At 42.1% G+C, this 26912-nt stretch overlaps 1 protein-coding gene across 4 annotated transcripts in view; it reads left to right on the plus strand.

Annotated features, from left to right (window-relative positions):
- Nucleotides 1–26912, plus strand: part of slc12a5a (solute carrier family 12 member 5a) — a 230397-nt gene that overhangs the window by 133709 nt on the left and 69776 nt on the right. For 2 of the 4 annotated variants that reach the window (XM_072684819.1, XM_072684821.1), the window contains exon 2: nucleotides 11324–11353. The exons of the other annotated variants lie outside the window; for them this stretch is intronic. In XM_072684819.1, coding sequence (XP_072540920.1) covers nucleotides 11324–11353 — 30 coding nt within the window. The remainder of the gene's footprint in view (nucleotides 1–11323; nucleotides 11354–26912) is intronic. 4 annotated transcript variants of the gene reach the window in all.

The following is a 26912-nucleotide window of genomic DNA, read 5'->3' on the forward strand; positions in this document are numbered from 1 at the left end:
GCTGATCTCTCGGCTTCCTCTCAGGAAAGACGTCACACGTTTCGACATTTAAAGATTAATCTTCCTTTTCCGTTCCGCTCCGTTCCGTTTAGAGCTCCACTGAGGGTCTGAGCTACGTCAGGTTTTTCCACGAGGGTTCCTCTGAACCCTGGGCGTACTGCCCTCGTGCCTCGTTCCACTTCCCCAACACGAAGCCTTTGAACCTCCTGCTTTAATTTATTTATTTCCTTCATTAAATTCACACTGTTTAATTAGCGTTTTATTAGAGCCTGGGTCTTTCTTTTTTTTCCAAAGTGGCAGCGGAGCTTTGAAGATCAGTCGGCTTCATCAAAAAGGAGAAACGGTTCAGAGAAAGAGAGAGAGAGAGAGCGAGAGAGAGGGATAGAGATGGAGAGAGTGGTGTGTGGACGACCAGATGTCACATCAGTTTTTGTTCCTTTTAATAAACATGCTTTCGACTTTTGTTCCTCCTGCCAAACATTTGTTCCTTCGCGGCTGTTTATAAAGCCATTGTTAGAAACAGGTTTTGATCTATTTTTGAGGACATCGTAGTGTAACTAGGATGAAAGCGTATCGGCCTGCTAGGGGTGGGAGTGTGTGTGTGTGTGGGGGGGGGGTGGTTTAAAAAGGACGATGCAAATATACTCACAACAGGGAAAGGCCTGGATTGTCTTTTAAGTGTCCTTGGATGGGAGGCTTTAGTGTTCAGTCTTTGTTGCATAGTATTTATCTTATATGTGGAGCATCTTTGGCCATAAACACCTCCATAGACGCAAAATGGAAGTAAAAATCCCATTTATTTATGGTGCAGTAAAGTGGAACAGAAGCAGATAGGAAAAGAAAACGGAAATGAAAAGACTTTTTAGTACGAAACAATTAAAGCTGCTTGAATTAACCAGCTGTGCATCTGTGGAGGCTATTGGTAATCTGTAAGGAAGCCCTTACACTCTGCTGCTCACACACATGAGCACACACACACACACACACACACACATGTACACATAGAGCAGATGTTCGTAGCGAGATAAGGGCCGGATGGGATCTGATTGAGTAGATGGAGAACACTGTGTACAGGAATGCTATTAGATCCTTCCTCACTGAGCTCACTTTTTAAGCTGCACTAAATTCCTCAGGATCCATAATACCTCACACCCTCGCTCCCACACACACAAACGCAGACATACACACACACACACACACATCCACGTGCATTACCCGTGAGAGTCAGCAATGTTTGAAGGCTCTGCATGGGTTTCATAGAGAACACAGCTATGATCTCTCCTTCTGTAATCATTGCCGGGCTAATTTTAGCAGCAAGCTGTCACCCGATCAGAACACATCAAGAAAGTCTTTCTTCTGGAAGGAAGCTTTGAATCTCACATATTTTAAATGTGTGGTTTAAATGAGGGACGCAACACAAAGCAAGCTGTTCCTTTACACCATTCAAAGCCATCAGCTGCCCTTCATTGGTCAGTGCTTGGGTGAATAGAATGGAAAAGAATAGAAGGGTTTTGCACAGGTAGATTTTTGTCCTCAAGGTACAAACAGTGTAAGCGTACCCTCAAAGGTACAACATGTCCCTTTAACAAGTTATGCATAGATATATATTTTCCTAACTTATCTTTTAAGTAGAAAATTAAGACAAAAGATTTTTTAAAATAGAGTAAAAGAGTAAAAAAAAATAATAAAATTATAGAGGTTTTAGACTAGAATTTATAGAAAGGGAAAGTGTGTGAAATGTGTATGAGCATACATCCCAAAAGGTTGCTATGCAGTCCTACATGGTTACATTGTGATTGCTCACTGGTTGCTGTGGTGATGCTTGTGGGTTTTATGATATTCCGGGTGGTTGCTATGGTGTTGCTAGGTGCCTGCTATGGTATTCCAGGTGGTTGCTAAGATGCCCCAGATAATTGCTAAGGTGTTCCAGGTGTTTGCTAAGGTGTTGCTAATTGGATGCTGTTGTGTTGACAAAGTGTTTCAAGGTGTTGTTATGATATTTCATGCGGTTGCTAAGGTATTGCAGATTGGGTGGAGTTGTGTTGCTCAGGTGTTTCAGGTGGTTGGTAAGATGCTGAGAGGTGTGTGCTTGTAGGTTACTATTGGGTTTCTTGGTGGTTGCAGTCGGTTGTTTAATATAGCATCACTAGGATTTTGCTGTGGTATCCCTTGTAGTTATTAAGTAGTGGTTGCTATACAGTTGCTATGGGATCCCAGGTGGTTTCTAAACCATTGCTATGTGGTAGGTAAGATGTTGCTATGCGGTTGTTATGTTATTCTGGTTGGTTCCTAAGGTGTTGCTAAGTTGTTGATAGGTGGCTGCTGTTGTTTTCCGGGTGGATTCTAATGTGTTGCTATGCGTTGCAAGATGACTGCTACAGTATCCCAGGTGGGTGATAAGGTGTTGCTATAGTAACCAATGTGGATGCTGTTGTTAGATGGTTGCTATTTTATACCAGGTGTTGTGTGGCTGTTGCTATAGTCTCCAGTGTGGATGCTGTAAATAGGTAAATTACATTTTATTCCAGGTGGTTGCTAAGGTGTTCCACTGCTCCACAGCTCAATGCTGGCATTAGGCATGGTGCCAATAGGTTCTAGAGGTTCTAGAGTTCTGTTCTATTGGCAGTACTTCTGTAGGGGGACTAGATAAGCTGTGTGTGTGCATTTGTACATCTGTGTCAGCAACGGGTGCAACATGAAGTAGCTGAATGCATTCCTTAGAAGGGGCGTCCACAAACATCCGGACATATAGTGTTTGCTGGTCGTGCTGTGTGCTCACAGGTGAACGCGCCTCTGTGGTGTGTTGAGGTCTTTCCTGGGAGTGTGTAAGTAGGCGGCTGGAGCGCTGCATGGTGGAATTTCTTAGATGATTCATTTTCAGAGAGCTGAAATTAGGATCGCTGAACAGAACAGTGGTGAATCATCCATTCAAAGTTATTCCTTCTCTGATGAAGTTACAGTGCAGTTTCAGAAAGATGAGCTGTTCTTATGACCGTGACAATATGCAGAAGAATACGCAGCAGGTGTTTAAATCAGATATTCATTATTTTCTCTTCTGACGCCTCATTAATCAATCAATCAATCAATCAATCAATCAACCTTTATTTAAACTAGGAGTACATTGAGGGTCACCCTCACCTACAACGTAGCTGAGCTGATACATAAAATACAGACTGGAAAATGATTAGAGAAATATATGTAAAAAAAAAAAAAAGTAAAATATACAACACATGAAGATGAATTGTAATAATAAAATTATATAAATTATTTTCAATTAAAATATTAGAACTTTAAATTTACTATCTACTATAAAATTAGTAGAATAAAAAATGTTAAAGAGCAAAACATAGATAATACATAATAGGAATGTAAATATAAAACAAATTTTAAAACATTAGGAAAACAGTATCAGTAAAAAAATTGTAATAAATAAATGAAAGAATAGTAAAACAAACAAAAAATAACTTTTTTAAAATTAAATAAAAGGTTTGCTAAAATCAAATAGTCAAATAAATCAGTCACAGACTTTGTGGAGGTGGTTAGAGACAAGTCCACTGCCCACGATGGCATATGGATAATAAGTGCTTTGAAGTTTTTTCGTACAGTAATCAGTGGAGTGTGCTGTAGGAGTCACCAGGAATGAATCTTAAAGCAGAGTGGTACAAGGTTTAGGAGTCTAAAGGTTTAAGTCTAGTAGTGTATCTGTATATCACATTACCATGATCCGTGCATTGGGAAACTTGTTTGCAATATATATATATATATATATATATATATATATATATATATATATATATATATATATATATATATATATATATATGGTCTGGTTGTATTTGGATTACACATGGGCCTGCATTCTGTCTTATACTGCTGTAAGTGATGTATTGGTTAGCATATGTTTGTAAATATGTGTATATGTGTGTGTGTGTGTGTGTGTGTGTGTGTGTGTGTGTGTGTGTGTCTAATGGCTGTGCTTGGAGAGTGTATTGCACTAAGCAGTGCAGATGCCTGTTGGAGGCTGTCCAGATGAAGTGTTTTAATCAGAATGACAGGCACTAATAGATTACAGGCGAGGTTAAAAACTGCTCTAAACTGTGGCTAGAGTACAATTAATTCCCGAGCTGATCTAACAGTCCTTCGAGACTCTAGATTTGAGTATGTGTATGTGTGTGTGTGTGTGTGTGTGTGTGTGTGTGTGTGTGTGTGTGTGTGTGTGTGTGTGTTCGTACATTTACAGGACTGAAATGCTTCAGAAAATCAGAGACAAACATTGCTAAGACAGACGACAGAATGGTCCTGACTCTGTGTTTCTGCTGCTAAAAGAACACCAATACTTCTTATCTAGTATTTTGTGTGTGTGTGTGTGTGTGTGTGTGTGTGTGTGTTCTTGCAGTTAAGATTAAGGTACGGTTTAGGATTAGACTTGAAAGAGAGAGGGAGAGAGTTACCACTCTTGACTTTTTATCGATGAGCACTCAGTCTTCATTTATTACTCAAAGGTTGTCCACACTATAGTCAGCACCACACACACACACACACACACACACTGACAGCCAAAGCATCAGACGACCACCCGTGCATATACTACCTGTCAATATGGCTGAAAGCACCCCTCGCCACTCATGCGTCAATCAAAATGCAGCTCACCTAGCCGAGCAATCGAAGCTCATTGTTTTCACAGTAATTCCACTGATAGCTTTATCCTTCAAACATCAGACTGTACCATCGACCGGTTCTGTGGTCGAGCCGTCCTGCAGTCTATACGATTAGTGATAAGCAGCTCAAACTCTCACTGCAGTAAGTTTCACTCTGAGGTCAGAAGTCAGTTTCCACCTAAGCTCCTTTATCTATGATATATATAACAAACACCATAGTAATAACAGAGTAATAACAGAGTAATAACAGAGTAAACAGCAAATGTAATGTGGGAACAGTTTCTCGACCGTAGCTTGTTCACACTACTGGGAAATCTGTGTGAAAGTACACAGTCTAAGCCTACAGTCAGTGCCTGGTTAGTGTTTATAATTAGAAAAGAGAACATTTCAATGTATGATTTTCATTTCAATTCAAAAAGTTTTTTTACGCATCTAGTTTTATCTAGTAATACCACAAGAAAAACATCCTGTGCATATTTAAAATGTTTTGCTCAGAAATAACAGAAATTGAAACAGAAATTAACAGAAATTGAAATGTTAAATGTAAATTAATTATATTTTATACAATTTATATAACTAATTATGTAATTAATAATGACACATCATTTACATTTCAGTAATTATGCCATATAAATAGATCATATCACAAAACAATCCTATGGTTTATGAATACAGATATATATACCAACGTTTGGACATGCCTGTTCAATTGACATTTTTTCTTGATTTTCTACTAAAAAGTACCTAAACAAATCCTTCACAGGAAACTGAAATAGGGCATTTTTCTACCTATAGTAGAGCACAGTTTCTATTTCTTAGTTCATTCAACTAAAATAAATGAAACATAATGTGTTACATTATGCAAATAAACTGTGTACATTTCTATAGATATGTGTACCTTTTTGTAACTTAAATGTAAACAGTGAAGTGTACAAAACTGAGCAAAAGTTTTAGTCTCTGCAAAAGAAATATGAAAATATGATATTGATGATGAATATTAGTACAAATAATTGGATAGATGTCACAGTTTGTCATGAGACAGAGGAGGACGTACTCGCTAGATCTTTTAATACAGGAAAAATAAAACAAACCAAACAAGCAGAAAGCAGAAAAAACATGAAGCCGACATGAACATACACGCCAACATGAACATACACAAGACCAGACAAAGGAAGGCTGAAACAAAGTGGGACTTATGCAAAGACTAACAAGGAACTCACAACACCTGGGACTAACAAGGGGGCATGGCTACCTAGGAGACACTGGTGGAAACACTAATGGACAGGCGTGGCTAGGGCACACATAACACAAACAGAGGCAAACAAAACAAAAGAAAGGCAGACATGACAACAGGGGCAGGCATAAAGGTGATAAAAGGATAAAGGTGCACGTATTTGTCACTGTGGACTGTACAGCGAAATGTGTCCTCCGCATTTAACCCAGCTGGTAGTGAACACACACTCACACACACATGTGTTAGGGGCAGTGAGTACACACACACACACACACACACACACACACACACACACACACACACACACACACACACACACACACACACACACACACACACACACACACACAGAGCGGTGGGCAGCCAACTCCAGCGCCCGGGGAGCAGAGAGGGTAAAGGGCCTTGCTCAAGGGCCCAACAGTGGCAGCTTGCCGAGCCCGGGAATCGAACCCACAACCCTGTTATCGATATCCCGGCGCTCTAACCGCTGAGCCACCACTGCCCCGCATGACAAGAGAGTACAGGGCTGATTGTGGCTCAGAGGTCTAATGCACTACCACTATGGCCTGGGGGTCACGAGTTCGCATGCCACTTTGCCATTAGCGACCTGAGTCTGAGGGAGCACAATTGGCCATTGGGGGGGTAGATGGCGCTTTTTCCCCTATGTGTGTGTGTGTGTGTGTGTGTGTGTGTGTGTGTGTGAAAATATCACAGAAAACCAGATAACTCAGGGCATTGCTAAAAACAAACCAGCTAAATGATCCTGACTAGTGTTCACACTGTGGTCAGTCCACACACACACAGCCAAAGAAAGCATCATGGCCATGCTCTCTCCGGGTAGATAGATGGTGCTCTCTCCCCTCATCAGTCCCCTCATCAGCAGCTGACCACTGACTTTATGTTGACCTGTGTTTTTTCTGTTGCTAAACGGGATATACGGACACAATTATTGGGACATTCATTGTTTCTAATCAAGTAAAGGTTTTTTTCTGCTTTCGTTGGAGTAACTGTCTCCACTGTCCAGGAAAGAATGCTTTTTACTAGATTTCGGAGCATTGCTGTGAGGATTTGATTGCCTGCTGCGACAAGAGCATTCGTGAGGTCAGGATGTTGGATGATCACCACCCCACCTCATCATCCCCTACTAATCCTTAACTAATCCAAAAAGTACTGGATGGAGCACCATCCATCATTCCAGAGAACACAGCTCAATGCTGGGGGGCTTAATACCCCTCTAGCCCACGCCTGGCATTAGTCATAGTCATGGGACATATGGATTCATGATTATCTGCTCCAGAGAGTCCTATTCTATTGACAGTACTTCTCTACAGCAACTTGAAACACTGTTTGTATGCATTTGCACATCTGTGTAAATCAGCAGTAAGTTCAGCTTAAAGAAACTGAATGCATTCATTAGAAGGGGTGTCCACAAACTTTTTGGACATATAGTGTATATTTAGAGGTAAACTCACACCCAATGCTGAGACAAATGATAAATGTGGGTTGTTTTCACTGACTGTTGACAATATAATCTGGCTCAGGCCACGCCACGCTCACAGGCCATGGATATCAGCTGAGCTCCTGAACTGACCCACACATATGAAGCCCACAAATCATCTGCAAAATGATCCGGTTTCATGTAATGAGGATCGTGCTTGGATCTTGTATAGCTCAGGACCTTCCAGTACAGTAAGTGTGCATGACGTGACTCCGCTTAACATGGTAAACAGAGAGCTGGAGGAGCAGACTGAGTGCAGATATTGACAGTTGGACCCTGTTTCCGTCTCTTTGGCAGAGTTTGAAGTGACAACAGCAGTTCATTGTCTGACAAGATGAGGAGTCTCTCTCCCTCTCTTTCTCCTGCTCGCTCTCTCTCTCTCATATTGGCTCTGAGGGAGAAAAAAAAAACAATGAAGTTTGCTGAAAGGAGGTTTTGGATTATTGGCAGCAGGAAGCGCTGCCGTTTCCGCTGCACTGGTTTGATGTGACAGCTTCAGTTCATTCACCTAGGCAGAAGAGACAGGTCCTTTTGTCATTAGGCTCCACTGGGATGAGAGTGAGAATAGGAGATGTGGGAGGAGAGACACAGAGCTGGTCATGAGGAGATAAGTCTCAGTCTCTGTTCAAGGCTTGATTACTGCTGCTGTGATGGTACTGTGTATGTATATGTGTGTGTGTGGGGTCGTCCCCAGAACTGCTCCTACATCCTTAAAAGTAAAGGTGCTACGATTAATGTAAAGGTACTATAATCAGTCCACACACACACACACACACACACACACACACACAGTCAAAGCATCATGGCCATGCTCTCTCTGGGTGGGTAGATGGTGTGCTCTCCCCTCATGACAGCTGACTACTGACTTTCTGTTGACCTGTTGTTTTTCTGTTGCTAAATGGTACACTATATGGACAAAAGTATTGGGACACCCGGTCATTCATTCTTTCTTCAGAAATCAAGGAAATTAAAAAAGAGTTTATCCTGCTTTTGTTGGAGTAACTTTCTCTATTCACCAGAGAAGAAGGCTTTCTGCTAGATATTGGAGGAGCTGTGAGGATTTGATTGCATTCAGGGTCAAGAGTGTTAGTGAGCTCAGGCTGTTTCGATGATCACCACTCCACTTCATCAACCCCAACTCGTCAAGTCATCCCAAACGTATCGGATGAAGCACCATCCGTCATTCCAGAGAACACAGTTCTCCCACTGCTCCAAAGCTCAATGCTGGGGGGGTTTATACCCCTCTAGACCAACCCTGGCATTAGGCAGGTGTAAAGGTTCTTCTCAATTTAAAAGTCACGTCTCTGTTACAAAAATGGTTCTTCACGCAACCAAACATGGTTCTTTTATTGAATCGCTCAAAGAACCTTTTGTAGCACCTTTATTTTTTGGAGTGTAGTTAGTAGAACAACTAACATGTGTACTACTACTACTACTAAATAAGAACATGTGTGATATAGAGTAGGTCATAGATTTAGGCCAACTAAGTCAATTAGTTGCTGCACCCCTAGCTAATTTACTTCTTAGCTACATTAAGGGCATTTCTATTGACCTGCTGCATTATTTTTTACATTTGTTTTTACTGTTTGTTTGTTTATTTTGTTTTTTGACAAACAAGACACTAAAGGTCAATCATAACAAGTACAGTATATCACTGCTGTCCAATGTATCTTCAGTTTTGTCCAGGTTTTCTCAATGGTTTGAACCCTGTAGCTGTAGCTTCTGTACACTGTTTAAATAATTCTGGATGAATGGACCAATAGAAATGCTCTAAATGACTTCAAATAATAATAATAAAATCACTTTACATTGACTTCCATTTAAAGTTAAGAAGGTTTTTTCCATCTTCTGTAAAGCTGCCATTTTGGAGATACATGTTTTTCATTGGACAACGACAATATTCTCTTTTCATCCAAAAAGTTTAGAATTTACACTTTCAACAGAATTGTTTAATGAATTTTAAACAACAAAGTTGCTTAAACTTTTTTAAGTTTAATTTTTAATAATTTTAATAATTGACTGCTTTCCAGAATTCCTATTGGTAAATACATCATGAAGTGTTACATCAAAAGATTTATTAAGATTTCTTATGACATTGATGCATAATATTTGTGTATAATACACAATATGAGCCGTGGCTGTACGAGGGGCAGACATTGAGAGATCTTTGAAGAATATGAATGAGAATGGATGTGCTCTCCATCACTGTATGTCTCCACGAGAGCTGCATGAGTTACCAGTCAATGGCTTCCTGTCATCAAGACTTATGACAGCAATGCATATACAGATACACACACACACACACACACACACACACACACACAGTATACATACGCTATGAGTCTGATCTGGAGAAGAAGTGCTTCATTTTTCAGCCTGTGAGAGCTCTGGCCCTCAGGCCATTGTGTTGAGTGTTGAGTCGTGATGTAACATTTGACAGGAGTGCATGAATTATTGAACTGCAGGAAGAGTCGTGCTCTTCTTTGTGCCGTTCAAAGAGATGTCACTGGAGGAGCGTGTGCCGGGAGACTTGAGCTTTGGGCACGTGAAAGGATCAAATATGTCAGAATTCCACGTGAGTGGAGATTAGCGCTGTTTTAGGTGTGGGTGAAAAGACTGAAGTGACAGCAGGACGTTTATGAGCTCTTAATATCCAGCACATGCTCGTGATTTCCCTGCTGTAACACACCTGATCTAACCCATCAGGCAATTATCAAGCCCTTCACACACTGAGTCAGGTGTGCTGGAGCAGAAAACACACAAAGCTACGTGGTGTGTGAGGTCCTCAACAGTGGAGTTGAGAATTTATGTATTATGAGATTTAACCAAAGACCTTCTGACGCCACCCGCCACCTTTGTTTCTAATACACTGTTAAATAAGGGGTTATTTAGAGGGAATCTACTGTATGTAAACAACTGTATGGGCAAAAGTATTGGGACACTTCATTCATTGTTTCTTCTGAAATCAAGGGTTTTGTTGGAGTATATGTCTCTACTGTCTAGGGAAGATTTTCCTCTAGATTTTGGAGGAGCATTACTGTGAGGATTTGATTGCATTCAGCCAGAAAAAAAACAAAAACATTAGTAAGGTCAGGCTATTGGATGATCAGCACCCCACCTCATCATCCCCAACCCCAGCTCATCCCAAAAGTGTTGGATGTGGGATGTAGCACCATTCATCATTCCAGAGAACACAGTTCTTCCACTGCTCCACAGCTCAATGCTGGGGAGCTTTATACCCCTCTAGCCCACGGCTGGCATTAGGCAGCATGGTGCCAATAGGTTCATGTTAACCTGCTCCAGAGAGTCATATTCTATTGGCAATACTTCTCTACAGGGACTAGACAAGCTGTGTGTCTAGACATGCATTTGCACATGAAACATAAAGTAGCTGACTGCATTCATTAGAAGGGGTGTCCACAAACTTTTTTCGATATATAGTGTAGGTTTACGGGTAATCCCACACCTGAGACAAATGATACCTGTAAGTTGTTTTCATGACTGTCTGACATGGATCTCAGCTGAGCTTCTGAACTGACCTAAAGGTCTCCACACATGAAGCCCAAAATCATCTGCAAAACGATCCAGTCTCATGTAATGAGGAAGTAGCTGAATGCATTCGTTAGAAGGGGTGTCCACAAACATTTGGGCATGTAGTCAGCGCAAGGATCATCACCAGCCATTCCACCCCTAGCTTACATCACTTATTAGCTACATTAGCCTTGTAGCTAAAACTAAAGAAGCAAAGCCGACACCAAGCATGCTTTTGGCTGATCAACAACTTCTAATGATGCTTAGAATCAAATGTGTGAAAGGCGAGGCTGCTTACTTTTCTGTTTGTCTTTCAGTTAAATAAGTTTGTTTGTTTGTTTGTTTGTTTGTTTGTTTATTTTCTGTTCTAAAGCTGTATGTGTTATGTGCGTTTTTCTCCAGTGGTCAGCACCACCTGCCCAACCAAGAAAGGTGAGACACTGCTGCCATTGTAGGCGTAACGTGTGCATAAGAAGTGTGTGTGTGTGTGTGTGTAGTGTCACGTGATGTTTTGTTGTTATTTTTGTTTGTGTGTGTTCTTATGTTTGTGTGCCCTCGTTAATGACGAAAAATGCCCACACCCTGATTGTGTTAAAGTAACACAGAAGAGGTCGTCCTTACCTGGACGCAAAGATGTGTTAAACAGTAACAGTCCCGGCCTTGTTTTAACACATCTCTTCTGAGCGTGTTTCATTCTGTCTGTGTTCTTATATGTCTTAGACATCTCTGACCTCCTTGTTCTGTTTTCTTCTTTATGTGTCTGAGAGCTGTGTGTCTGTATGATGTGTGGTGGTCCCTGCTGTAGCCCCACTGCTGTCTGCTTCCAGAGCTGAGCACAGCAACAGCATGCATAATGTATTAACGATCTACGGCAGACACAGGGGCACAGACGAGAGCCTATTAACGAGTAATCAGGCCAGGCCAGACAGGCCCTTAATGCTGAGTTCAACACCCCCCCTCCTCCCCCAACTCATTTTTACTGTGACTTCAGCCTGAGATTGTTGACCACTGGTCTGGATGAAGGGACAGGAGACAAGCATGTAATCAATGGTGTATATGTCTTTAAGAGAGTGGTCCACCTCCTAACAGTGAACGGGCCTGCTAACTTGCCGCTAACTAACCAATGTGGTCGATGTTATGGCATAGTTATACGTTACCATCTGTCAAATTACATTTCCATTTATGGCACTTAGCTGATGCTTTTACCCAGAGCCATTTATAAGGTTACTCGTATTACAGGGGCGGGCCGATCAAGTGTTAGGGGTCTTGCCCAATGACTCTTATTGGTGTAGCGCAGCACAGTCACCAAGACCTGGAATCGAACCCCAGTCTCCCACATGGTGTGGAAGCTCACTGGCAGATAGTGGTGTTATCTGTTGTGCCACATCAACCATTTCATTAAAATTAAAAGCCACATTATATGGACAAAAGTATTGGGACACCTGCTCTTTCATTGTTTTTTTTAATCAAGGGAATTAAATAAATTGTTGGAGTGTATCTGTGTATATGTCTCTGCTATCCTGCTCTGTCATTCCAGAGAATGCAGTTTCACTGCTCCACAGCTGGATGGAGCACCATTCATTTTATTTATATATATATGTATAAATATAAGACATAGATAGATTTTCTGCTCCTAGGTTCCCCCTACTGGTGGGGAGTGTGATTAACTTTTACTACACTTCAGTAAATACAAATCGTGATTTGTGCACCCTTCATGGATAGCTGTGCAAAGATGCATTTCTGGACAAGCTGAGAGATACAGAAGCAGCATCTGAGTGTAAAGAAACATGTGGACTGAGGCTGTAGAGTAATATTACAGGATTTTGCACTCATATGACTTGCACTATGGTTATGTAGCGTTACGCAGTTCTGGAGAGAGGCCTCATGCAGCTCCACCAAAGCTCCTTAGTGCAGTAGCAGCGTCCCAGGCCGGAGTGGAAATGACAGAGATGTCATTCTCCCTGTTACAGTCAGTGGAGCATCAGCACGATTCTGAAGCTGCTATTTTAAGGTCAAATTCCTACATAATGTTGGAAAGTGAGACCAGATACTCTTGTCGTTGGCTATCTTCCTTGGCCCTTACTTTTGATTTTGCACCATAAAGTCAACAATGCAAAAAGAGACAATTAGTGTTTATCTAAAATGTAAATGCAGGCAAGTTAGCTGTTAGCCTCTCTCTTACTATGTGCATGCTGCCAGCAACCAGATTAACACCATGCAGGGCCCTGGGGCTATAGAAACTGTAAGGACCCCTTCCATAGCAAATAATTGCCAAATATTCACAGTATTAATCACTGTATTATATTTAGCAAACACACATATAATGGCAACGACTTCTAAGCAGCAATTGGAAGACAAAGTAAATGAGGTGGGGCTTAGGAACAATCAGTGCAAGCTCAGATATGACAGAAAATGACATGTAAGTTTTAGTTAACTTAATTATTTATATGCAAATTATGTAATCGGGGGGCAGCAACCATACCTGTAGTAAAGCTGAAAGGCGGTCTGTCTGCATCATGGTTTCTTTAATTTACTGCTGATGTCACACCACATCATGCTCCACTGCCCCAGTTTTGGTATTACCTATATCGTAGCATTCATTTTCGACCAGTATGAACAATGTTCCAGATGACTACAGGATACACAGTTATACCCTTAGCTACCCTTAGCGTGCCTTTAGCCTTTGTGAGTACAACTTGTCTTTAAGAGGGTCTTTAAAAGGATTCATTAGTAGCTTAAATGTCAAGCTTTCAGTCTCGCACCCCCCTTCTTTCTTTACCCTGCTTGGAGGGGCATTAGTCCAGAAACCATTTCGCTACTTGCTTCACATGAGTGAAAGCCAATTCGCTGTTGAACCTGGACAATTGCCAGGCACAAAGGATCCCACTTTTCTTCACCCACTTTTTAAAGGTTATGGGTAAAAGTTATGGGCACGTACAGTTGACAAGGGACTTAAATGTTAAGCACAGTTCCAGTCGACACTTTCAGAAGACCTCACTGACATGACTACAGTCATGACAGTGTTCAGTGGAAGGTTACACTACCACAGTACAGCTGGAATCAAGCCCACAAAGGTCTTAACAACGAAGCTAATGCTAATGCTACAATTTAAAGTGATAGTTAAACTGAATTAAATACATTAAGAGACATTATCTGGAGAACCCATAGTCTGCATAGTCTCTGCGCTGCATAGTTTTGTGGTTTTCTGCTTTAACACCCCACCTCCAACTCAGAAGGGGCTTGGCAATTAGCTGATTAGCTGGAACAGGTGGGTTGAGAAACACTAAGATGTGCAGGGAAGGGGTCTTCCAGGACCAAGGCTGAGAGGTACTGTATTAGAGTGTAAACATAAAAAGAAGTTTGCAACCAAATGACAAAAGTATTTGGACACCTGCTCATTCATTGTTTTTTCCACTTATCTTGCGTTTTTTGAAGTAACTGTCTCTACAGTCCAGGGAAAAGAAGGCTTTCTACTAAATTTTGGAGCATTGCTGCGAGGATTTGATTGCAATCAGGGTGTTGGAGGAACAACACACCACCTCATCCCCCAACTCCTTAACTCATCCAAAAATTATTTGATGGAGCACCATCTTTCCAGAGGGCACAGTTTCACTGCTCCACAGCTCAATGCTTTATCACACACCATTTAGATTCTACTCTTGCTTTGGCTTAGAGTTCAACAGTACGAAGATCCAGATCCTTAGATAGAGCACAAGATGTTCCGTTGTAGACATAAGATGCAAGTCCACCATAAAAATCTCTTTTACAAATATAATAGAGACAGATTTGGTTCTAAGAGTGTATCAAGTTATCATTGGTTCCCCTTCATTTTGGTGTATTGTGTGTCATTGATGCAATCTGACAAGCATGATGCATGGAGGTGCATGGTGTTCACCTTTTTGGAAAATGACCCATTATAAAAGGAGATGGCTGATGTGTCTGGTTAGAAGTTACGTTCCTCACTGAGGTCCCAAGAAGGAAGTGAAAAATGGCAGGTATTTTTAGCAGGGCACTGAGTAGAGAAGGTTTATAGTCTCCAGTGGGCAGGTATTATCTAAAGCTGTTGCAGTCGGGGGATAGCTGCTACAGGTAATGCAGCTTCAGTACTGTATATAGAGCTGCTGATAACACATGGCACTGTGTGCCTTATCTGCCCCAGCCAGATCCTTACAACTGTCTCTGTCTCTCTCTCTCTCGCCCTCTCTCTCTTTCTCTCACTTGTTCTGCTCTACTGCTGTAACTTGGAGGGTTGTAGAAAGCTCATAACAGTGGCTAATAGACTGTGCCATGGCCCATCAGCTCCTCTAGCTAACTCCATCTCATTATTCTGCACCACCGTCTAATAGCGAGCGCCGCAAAGGATGATTTTTAAAAGCATTCAGCCTTCTATTCTGAGATGTAAAGGACTGATGGCACCAGCTGTCAAGGCAGTGAATGCTTAATAGCTCCCCCAGAATTGTGCATTGTCACTTCACTCCTACAAAGCTGCCACACTTATTCAAGCGCGTATCAGAATATCTATTTTTGCCCGCGACTATTTATATAGCGATTAAATGTGTCTCGGCCACGTTATGAGAAGTGCAACACTGTAATCTATATCCCTATATCATGTAGTTCGAGGTTGATCGGTGTCATGTGTGCCTGTACGTAAAAACGAATTTCTGTGACCTGGGCCACAAATTATCCAGGAACTTGAACTGATGTTGCAGTGTGTATGATATATAAACATAAAGAAAATACAGCTGGGTCTAGATCTGGAAGCCTCATTTCGGGGTCTGGACTAAACTGCCCAGCTGAGTTCAATCAGGTGCGCTTCTGCTTTAATAGGGACTTCAAATGTAAGGATTTCTAACAAACAAAGTCTCACAAGGCCTACAAGGTCTCAAACATGGAACTTCTTTAGGTCTGCTGAAAGAGCATCCCAAGAAGTCCCTTGAGACCCCCCATGAGGCTGCCTGAGAGACCGCCAAGCATGTGTAAATCTCAATTGAGGCACAGGGTTGGTTGCTTTAGAGAAAGTAAAGGTTTGATTTATTTGAAATTTTAGCTGTATGTATAGAGAGGTTTGGAATTGGGTATTGGATTCGAGTGTATATGTTTTTACATGGAGCTGATTTGTTGGGATGATTCATGGTGTAGGAAATTTTGCTTCTCACTGATACAAATGGCAGGAACACTTCAAAGAAAGCTAGTTCATGATCCTTCGTTTTAGTTCACACAACTTTTTCCATACAGTTTTAATCTGGTTGCCTTGTCAGGGTTATTTTTGTTCCGAGGGTCCTCCAGCCCATGGTTCTGTCAGGCCCTGTCCGCTCTGCTGGGAGAAAGGGACTGCGATAGCATGAAACCACAAATAGAGGTCATTCTGCTGGGCTCAAAAAGCTCCTTTTGAAGTGGCGGCCTTATTAGAAAATGTGTCGTTTACCCTGCCACGCACACACGGGCACACACACTCGCAGAAAATGGCTGCTTTTAAAAGCTTAATGGAGCAGCAGCTCAAAGGGGCTTAACCTACAGCTGCCGGACAGCCAGGGGAAAAGGCTGACATTAGCTTGCTTATGTGAGGAGAACACACATATACACACACACACACACACACACACACACACACAGTTTATAAAAGAGTATACACCACATCGAAGGGTATATGATGAGCTTTGGCCTGTGGAGTGTGTTTATTTTCTGATGACGAGGCCTCAGATGTGTCCTGTGTGCTGCGCTGTGGAGCAGGCATGTGTTTATCGCGGTCAGCATGTTCTTTAGGCGCTGTTTGGATGTTGTCTTCTCTCAGGTTGGTGCATCCAGGAGTGCGTGGGTGTGTGTGTGTTGATCTCAGGAGAGCACTTTTGTGACGAATCTGCAGTTATCATAATTTACTGCTGTTTTTACCACTCTCTCTCTCTCTCTCTCTCTCTCTCTCTTTCACTCACACACGCTCGTATACACTCGCTTCAGGGTTGGGTTCACACCTCCGCCTTCCAGAGATGGATTTTCTGCTTCTCACTGGATCCATCAAGACCACTTCTATTATCTGAGAGAAAGTGAGAGAGTGGTAAAGAGAGAGAGAAAGAGAGAGTGAGAGAGTGAGAGAGTTGGCAGGTGGAAAGTGAGGTCACACTGAAGGATGGTGTGTGAGTTGGGCACAAAGGTGTGTGCTGTTAATTTGAGGAGCTTTTCACACCTGCAGGGTTTCTGTCAGTGTCCAGACGAGGCGAGCCAATACCCCAGCCCACTCACACCTGATGAAGCTTCGTCTCGCCCTCTTAAATCAATCCCAGCATGCTAATATTATCCTCCCTCCTGTTTCCACAGACCTTTTTTGTCCCTTTTTTACTTTTTATTTCCTCTCATTTTATCTCTTTTTCTTTCCTGCCTCTGAATTCCATTCTTCTCTTTTTTATCAAAGCATCATTTGGCATCTAGTTGGGTAATAATAGGGCAGTCATTACTTTGGCATCTGCACTCATGGGTAGAAGAGTTCATATCTACACCCTCCTACACCTCCTAATGGAAACCTCCACTACTGGCAGGGCAGGACAAGGCAAGACCAGGAAGTGCAAGGCAAGTATAGGCAAGCCTTCACAAGGCTGGCCCAGCCGTACAGTCAGGCAGGGCAGGGAAGGGCAGAGCAGTGCAAGGCCAGGTAAGACCAGGCAAGGCAATTGAGGACAAGACAGGGCATGGTGCGGCAAGGCCAGTTAAGGCCAGGAAGGGCATTTCAGGACAAGACAAGATATGGTATGGGAAGCCAAGGCAAGCCAGGCCAGGCAAAGCTGAGCAAGGCCTGCAAAGCTTGGCAGGGCAAGGCTAGACTAGGCATGGCAAGGGTAAGTTAGGCTCGACAAGGTAAGGAAAGGTAAGGAAAGGCAAGGCCAAAATCCATGCTAAAATCCTCAAAACCATTCAAACTAGGGGATTACATACACATATTATAAATTTTATGAAAGAATCTTTCATAAACATTACATATGGTATGGTATAATTCCATCATTATGATACTTTATGCATTTCAGATCAAAACAGCGTATATGTTTGTCTGTATGGTGAGGGTGGCCCTCTAGTGCAGACACTATATAGTGAAGTGTTTGGTTCCAGAATGTCAACATAGTTCACATTTACATTTAAGGCATTTAGCAGATGCTCTTTTCCAGAGTGACTTACAAAAGTGCTTTGCTATTTACCCAAGAAAAACCTCAGCTAGTTAGAATAGACTAATAGTTCAAAGATACCTCTAAGCTTTAGACATTACTAAACACAAGACAATAAGGTGACCATAGTACTCTGCTATTCGTCCAAGTATTCTCTAAAGAAGTGGGTCTTCAGTCTGAGTTTGAAGACAGCGAGCGACTCAGCCATTCGGCCACCCAGGGAAAGCTCGTTCCACCACTTTGGTGCAGGACAGAAAAAAGCCTGGACGCTCGTCTTCCGTGAATTTTGAGGGATGGCGATACTCTAGGTGCGGATCGGCTTTTGACTATTCCCATCAAGTACGAAGGGGCTGGCTGGTCCAGTCTTGGCTTTGTATGCCAGCGTCAGGGTTTTGAATCATTTAAAAAAATATCAAAGTTTTGGTTGTCCTGAAACAGCATGGAACGATGCAACAGAGGCGAATGTGCCAGCTGAAATGGCGTGCGACATGTGTGTACACATTGTAATGGTCGGGGTCATCTGAAAAACGTTCTCCTGAACTTTTTGGCAAAGCTCTATTAAAGCAATATGGACCGCTAATATGTTCGTAATCATTATTCGTGAGTAAGCAAGTGTGCGTGTGCTCACCCACAGGCCTGCCTCAGATTGTCCAGTTGCATCACGTACAGCTGAAGGAAACCGTCTCTTCCTATTAGCCGCGCTCTAACAGGGATTAAAGTTTTGACTACATGAGGAGTACCCAACCGCTTCAAACGCATCCAGCACTGCTGCTCTGGCTACTGCTGCGCTTGACCACTGTGAAACTGACAGAACCTTACTATCTGAACATGAGGGTGGATATCACGCATATCAATGACCTACAATAGGGTTCCTCAGTCTCAGTTCTGGAGGGCAGGTGTCCAGCAGAGTTTGCTGATTTCCTCACTTAAACACTCCCTCTAAACTTGGCAATTAACAGACGAGTTAAATCAGGTGTTTTTAAGCAGAAAAACAACCACACTGTGATGGACACTGACCCTCCAGGGTTGGAATCTAAGAGACACACCATAGGCCAGGTTCTCAAACTGGGTTTTTTATAGAATGCCACTCTGAATTCAGCCAAATGGAAGCCTTGCTAATAAGCTGCTGAGTTGATTGGGGTGTGTTTAATAAGGAGGAACCTCTGCAGAGCCTTCAGGCTTCATCTGAATGTTAGAATCAGGTCAATCTGCAGGAGAAGCAAGATGAGCCAAACAAACATTGTATGGGCTATTCCAGTCTCAGCTTTGTTCCTGCATTACTGTAGCTGCTAAAAGCCTCAGATGATTCTGCTGTGGTACTCTGAGTGGGCCAGCGGCAGTAAGCAGCACCTGAGCACGATGTAAAGCCTCATAATAAAGACACAAGCCCTGCTCCTGCTAGGCAGAGGTCAGTCCTGCTGTTCAGCTGTGCAGGCCTTTGTTCAGCCCAGCAGGACAGAGACAGTGAAAGGTCTCTTTCTCATAACCACATGGCACTCTAGTCTAACTCACACTCTCTCATGCCTACCTTCTGAAGTTGGTTAGGAAGTATCACTGCTTTGTAGAGTATCTCTGAAATGATGATGTCTAAATCTTGTTGGATTTTTAATGCAATGCTTCACTCAAAGAGTTCTTGGGAGTAGGTAACAGGTGTGTAGTCATAAGTAATAGGTAATAACTCATGTAATAGGTCTTACCTTTGCATTTAGCCTGATGGTTCTTTTACTTGGCTTAAACAGTAGTACATTGCTAGTGTAATGGTTTAAACTCTTAGACCTTGTATTTGTAAGCACTTGGTTTGTCGCACTCTTATAACTACTGTCATATTTAACTTTAGAGGCTCTACAGAGTGTATCTTAAACAAATGGGTATTTATAAAAGCCACAACAGGGTTATTAATTAAACTACAATATTCATAAAGCTTTGCATTATTTAAAAAAATGGCATCACCTTTCCTTACAATGACTACAAAGACGCCATAGCCCTGTCGAGCTAAGAACTTTGGCAGTTTGAGTTGTCCAGCCTTTTGGAGATCAGTTCATCTGCAACACACTTTTCTTTTTACAGCAGCAGAAATGTTGAGCAGGGATGCCCAAGCCTTTGCATGCCACTGTATTTCTCATTGCACGTTGTGGCATCAGCCAGCCATTAGTCAGTGCACACTCTCGCAAAGCATTTCCCAAACATGCAGAACAGCAACTACAAAATGTGATCGCTCAGGTGTCACTCAGGTCGATATCATTACACCTGGAGCGGGCAGGCAATAAGGAGTCAACATTGGTCAAATGCTGTGGCATTTCGTTTCTTGTCCTTGCTCGTGTGCAGGCGGGAGCAGCATTAGACCATTTGGAAATAGCAGGGGGACGGGGAGGGTGGGTGCTTGAGCAAATGAAGAGCAGTGGCATCAGTGACTCTTATTTATTTATTGGATTTCCACAAATAATCTGCTGTCAGAAAGCCCAGCTGTGGAGCTCACTGGGGTCTAGGAGGAAGAAAAATTAAAGCTGACACACACTGTCTCACACACACACACTTGCACGCGTGAGGAAATTACAAAATGTTCTCATTCATCATCACAAGACGACTGGCGACCCGAATGAGCATGCAAAAAACTCCCCCTTCTCCCTCTCTTCCTGCCTGCTCCTTATTTATGTCTCTCGCCCCCTCGCATCAAGCCCATAAAAGAATGGCACCAGCAGGAATTTCCGCCTCCAACCTGCGTTCAAATTCACGGCCTGATGCAACACCTAGAATGCGTTGCCTCTGCGTTCAGGGAAATGTTCGCCATGGCTTATATTGCTCTCCCAAATTACTTTACCTCTGCACCACTTCATCTCCAGCGTTCAGATTTTCTCCTCTGTGAGTCTGACAGCCCAATGGTCCGTTAAATCGGCTACAGGTCTGAGAACAGCTTTGAGCAGCAAGCGGCACTTTTCTCGTCTTCTACAAAACCGTGCTAAGCCTTAAGCTCAGCAAAATGAGACTCATTCTGTGTCATTTCAAAAGGCTCCTGTGCAGCCATTCTGTGGCAGGCTGGAAAAGGCCAACCCCGTTTAGGCATCCTTTAGGTTTCTCTGCAACGCTGAGTGAAAATCCTCCATTTCTCATATTTCTACATCATTCCAGGCTGTTGAAATGAAGGTTTTATGGGGACAAATTCCACAGCAAAGCCACTTCAATAAAGGTTGGCAATTAGTCGATAAGCTGCTGTAATGGCTGGTCGGGACAGACTGGATGTGGAAGTGCAAAGAGAGTTTTATTCCAGACACAGAGGAAGGCAAACACAGCCTAACTGGGTTTTCAGACGTCCAGGTTAATGAACTGTCGAGCAGTGGTAAAGCTTCTGGACTTCTATAGTCTTGCTTAGCCCCTCATTGGATTCCTGTAGGCACTTTCTTGGCAATCCTAGATTAAAAACAGACATTTGTAGGCTTCCCATGGTTATGTGATATTAGCACATATTTTACCCTTGTATGTGACAGTTTTACACTGACTCAGTAAAGAGTCCTGACACAGAGCTGCTGTAGCTGTTTTCCAGTCCTACCAGAAGACTCCAGAGGCAAGTGTATGAGAGGAAAACCTTTAATATTATGAAGTATTACCAATGCAATAGAAGCAATATATGTAAGTTAAATCCTTGTAAGGCATAGGCCCCATTGCCGGCGCAGGTTATGTAAAATCTGGACCCTCATAGATCCTTCCGTATGAGAAGATAGAGACGGAGCCAACCCCCTTAGCAACCACGCAGGACCAAATGGGTGGCCGCGGGGAGGACGGAGGGAAAATATGAAACATCACCTTCTGGAAGCAGGGAAATAGGTGTGTAGGTAAAGGTCTATTAAAGACAGGTGGAAACTGGTGATTGGTTAAGGTGAAGGTCACGTAGCATTAGAGTAGAACTTTACAGCTGACTGAAACCAGGTTAAAGTGCCACCTGTATTCACGTCAGTGATGTACTGTATGTTGGGCTTCCAGAATTCACTTTCTGTCCAGTTTTTCACCCATTAGAAAGCAAAATGTGAATTACTGCACCGTGGCTCTGTAAATACACTGCTGGTTAATCTAGCTCTGGAAGCCCTAACCAGTGGGAGAGCTTGTTCAGCTGTATCTACCAAGATAACCAAGACAACCAAGGCAACGCTTGTGTTTACAACCAAAACCTAAAAGGCCATATCATATCAAGACAAATCTGCCTTTCGTCAGGTACCGGTCACTTTCATACAGTAGTGAAAAAAGCCCATACATGATGTCACAAAACTAAACCTTTCACATAAACCTGATTATTCCATTTACAGAAGGTTAACCTGCTCAATCATGGTTTAGCCTGGACTGTTTGTGATTTGGGCACAGTACACGACAACCAGTGAGATGGTTGACCCAATGCTCTGTTCCCATTAGGGCTGCATGATATTAGCGAGTCCAAGAGAGCACAATTGGCCATGCTTTCTCCAGGTAGATAGTTGGCGGTCTCTCCCATCATCACTCTTAAGAGATTTTGGTTACAGATGTCTGTAAGCTGGTGCGACAGAGCTGGGGACCCGGCACTTTCCTCCGAGCGTGTTGGCTGCCCCGAGATGCAGCATTGGCAGCAGTTCAAAAAGAGGCGATGGCTTCGCATGTATCGGAGGAGGCTTGTGTTAGGGAGTGCTTAGGGGAAAATGTTGTAGCATGACGTTGTTGTTGCATGTGACATTGCATGTCCAGTGATGGGACTACTGCACCTGCACAGATTGTGATGGTGATGCTGAAACGATACATTCTGCAGGCCTAGTTCACATGGGATTACAGAATCCTCTGGCTGCTGATATGTAAGAATTTCTAAACTCAGGTAATGTAGATGCTGCCCAGCCTTACCTTAACTTGTGTTCACAACTCTGTTAGTTGATCGAGTGCAGTTGATAAAAAAGAGGAAGAAAAAAGGGTCAACATTCACTCCTTTATTGACTGGCCATGTTAAACCAGGTAATTTCATATGCAACTGATGGTGGCTATGTTATCCCGAGTTTGGCATGATATGCTTTTATAGGGAGCGAGCCTTGCGTCTTCTTTTCTCCTACTTCATGCCATCATGTATTTTTGAAGGCAGCACCTTGATTCTTCTTTGATTTGCACTTTGATTCTTACTGATTGGACAATGTGGGGGGAGGAGCGGTTGAGGGCAAGGAGGTCGCTTGTTAAAGTTGAGCCTCATTAGAAGCCGGCCTCCACTGCCGTGACTGAATTGCTAGATTTTAGCCACAAGGCCCGGCTTGCTAGGAAGACGAAGGCGCTCTGACTGGGGAGCTGTGTGCAGTCCGATTCAACCCGATGCGCTGTGACAGCCTGACAGGAAGCGCTGAAATGCTCCAGAGGCTGAGCTGTCAATCATGCACAGCCAGCCTAGCCATCATATACAGTCTGTCCACACATCTGTCTCCTAACACATGGTATACATAGGATATGATGAAATGGACACATTTGTGTACTCTCACCCTCTTCAGCTGATCACCTGTCTGCTCTGAAGACTATCATGGTAGTTATGCTGTATAATAATTGTTAAAGCACTTGAAGCCCCAGTCTGGATCCTTTATGGCACTAAATTAATGTCAGACCTTTCTGCCTTTCTGCTCTGTGTCGTATCAGCAAAGATTAGTTCTGAAACTTTGCGTTTGTTGTAGATGTGCTGCTTATCCACACTGGTCATAGTAAAGTGGATCAGCTTGTGAAATTGGAGCTTTCTGTGTACTACAGCATTCATCACTATAGAAAAGAAGCTACATGCTGCCTTTATTGTTGGGTGCACTGTGGTGGTTTCTGTGTAAGCATGTATACACATTCAGAGTCCTAAACCTACACCTCAACCTAAACCTAAATTTAACCTACTACTCCTAAATCTAATTCTAAACTTAAACTAACCTCAACCTAAACTTAACTTAACCTACATCTCAACCTACTACATCTAAACCTAATTCTAACCTTAACCTAACCTAGACTTAACCTAACCTACACCTCAACCTAAACTTAACTTACTACTCCTAAACCTAATTCTAACCTCAACCTAAACATAAACTTAACCTAACCTACACCTCAATCTAAACCTTAATTTAACCTACTACACCTAATTTTAACTTTAACCTAACCTAGACCTCAACCTACTACACCTAAACCTAATTCTAACCTTAACCTAACCTAGACTTAACCTAACCTACACCCCAACCTAAACTTAACCTACTACACCTAAACCTAATTCTAACCTTAACCTAACCTAGACTTAACCTAACCCACACCCCAACCTAAACTTAACCTACTACACCTAAACCTAATTCTAACCTTAACCCAACCTAGACTTAACCTAACCCACACCCCAACCTAAACTTAACCTACTACACCTAAACCTAATTCTAATCTTAACCTTACCTTAATCTAACCTAAACTTAGCCCATGACACCTAATCTTGATGTTAACCATAACTTAACCCTAAGCGTAACCTTAACCACACTAGAATGTAAAATTTCATTTGTTTCCATCCATTATTTCCTTGTTTAGAAGCTCCATAACAGATAAAAGCAGGATGCTGTGGCACTGCGCTGTTTTCTCAAATCTTCTTCAAGGACACGACAGTCTAGGTTGTGTGTCTTTGGCAAAACAGCACTACCAGTGAACTGGAGGTCCTTCTCAGTCCTAAATATGTACAAAATATCGGCAGCTCATGTAACCTGGGGTGCACTTGTACATGTACAAATGTGTACGTAAACATGGTATATGTTCACATTTTCTAAAATCTACCATTTTTTTACTAATAACTCCCAAAAAGGAACGTAGCCTTCCTGATGACATTGTTTGCTTTTTTTGTAAGGACAAAGGGTATCTGTTTCATTTGACCATTTAAAAACATGAATTATTGGCATTTAATTACACTGTGGTCTGTGTGTAAATGCCTTAAAATGTTAGCTTGTTAAAGTCTCTTTTCTGTGTCTGTCCCTTTTACTAGCCATGCAGTACCTTCTGTAAATTGAGTAATCTTTCTAGTAAGTCTATGTAGGATAACTGAGTATCAGCATAAACATATAACCCATGTATTCCCCCTCTGAACCACTGCCCCCACAGCATCTACATGCTTATTAGCTTTTCACTGTACATGCAGATTGCTTCATAATGAGAAATAATGTTGCCACAGAGGTAAAATATTCCCACCCGGTCTCCTTAAAAAGCTATAAAACATGGCAGCCATACTCCTCTATACTGTAATTCTGTCTCCAGTGTTTGTGATCTGGTGTCTTCTGGTTAAAAAAAGGGATTGTCAGCTCCTGTTATTTTTTTCCCCACTCAAAGTCCACTCCTCCTCACTCCTGTGTTCAGCAGGTTTAGCCATTTTAAAGGGAATCTTATAGAGTTCTTTGTGAATTAGTGCTAAAGCCATCTAAGGGAACACGTTGTACGAACACAGCTTTACACTACTTATGTCAATAAAACAGACATGCCATGAGAACCACTGGAGATAATAAAGAGCAAAATCAATGCTGAGTCACTTCCACTACAACTAATTTAGCCAGTTCACTGTGAGACGCATAAAGCACCCTTGCTATAGACGCTTAACCCTTTAAAGCCTAAAGACCCAACACCTCCATAGTTGCAGTTAGATGCGACAAGACCAGATAACCATATTCACCATTATTCTTGGGCACTGATGGAATTAGCCTCCACCTTCAACCCTACACACTAGTATTCAAACACTCACACAGGGACGGTGAACACACATGCCCAGAGCGGTGGGCAGAAAACGTGCAGAGATATGCTATGATTACTGACAGAGACATTACTATGTCATGAGTGTAGTTAACATAGGTTGGTAGTGGGGAGCTTTCTGACTGGGGTTCAATTCTAAGCCTGGGCAAACACACCACACTATAGCTGTATAGTGTTAAATTTAATTATATTGTGCTGTGGATAACGGCATCTGCCAAATGCCATTAAATTAAATGAAGCTTCTAATGACTGATTTAATAGCTTAATACAGGTAGTTATTTTCACTCATATTTCCGTGAGCAGATGGTTCTTCAGTCACTCTGAGCAGAGGCCACTTAACTCTCACAGACCCTTGAATGCAAGATTGCAACTGTTGTTTAAAACTGGCATAGTAGACATAATTTTAATGGTGTATCCTCTATCAGCCCATGCTGGAACCTGTGGTGGAGAATAATAATAATCTGGACATACTGACACAATTGCACTGTGGTTTGAGCAAACCTAGTGGTTTTGGAGCATCTTCCAAGCAAGTATTTGACCTGTAGTATTTTAAACTACATTTAAGACATATAGGCATAGACATGTAGGCATTTTTATACATAGGCCTTAATTTCCAGCTTCATTTACACAAAGAGTCCTTTTCATAATCATAGACTCGCAATCCCAACTAATCCTTACACCAACACACTGATTAGGATCCTCAGGTCATTTCCAAATCCTTTAGAGTTGGACTAGAACTGCCTGAAGCTGAAAGGATTTGTAGGGTAGGGGTTTTCTATGATTTTTTCATCAGTATTAACATATTGCATATTTCATATTCCATATTGCATATTAACACAACATGTTAATTTGCTATTACCATATCAAATAACCTACGCTTACATATCTGTGTGTTCAGTTACTCCAAAATATTACATAAAAATCATAATGATAACATAACCTTTAGAACAGGGTTGCAACTTTCCCAAAATCAAGCCAAAGCTAATGAAGTTTAACTATTTAATGCCTGGGATATCACATAATTGACATGACAAAATGATCAAAAATGTACCTGACCTTCTGGCCAATAAAAAAAAAAGTAAATAACACTTTGCATAAATGAATTTTGTATTGAATTT

This window comes from Salminus brasiliensis, chromosome 7 (assembly GCF_030463535.1).
Source record: "Salminus brasiliensis chromosome 7, fSalBra1.hap2, whole genome shotgun sequence".
Taxonomy (NCBI): domain Eukaryota; kingdom Metazoa; phylum Chordata; class Actinopteri; order Characiformes; family Bryconidae; genus Salminus; species Salminus brasiliensis.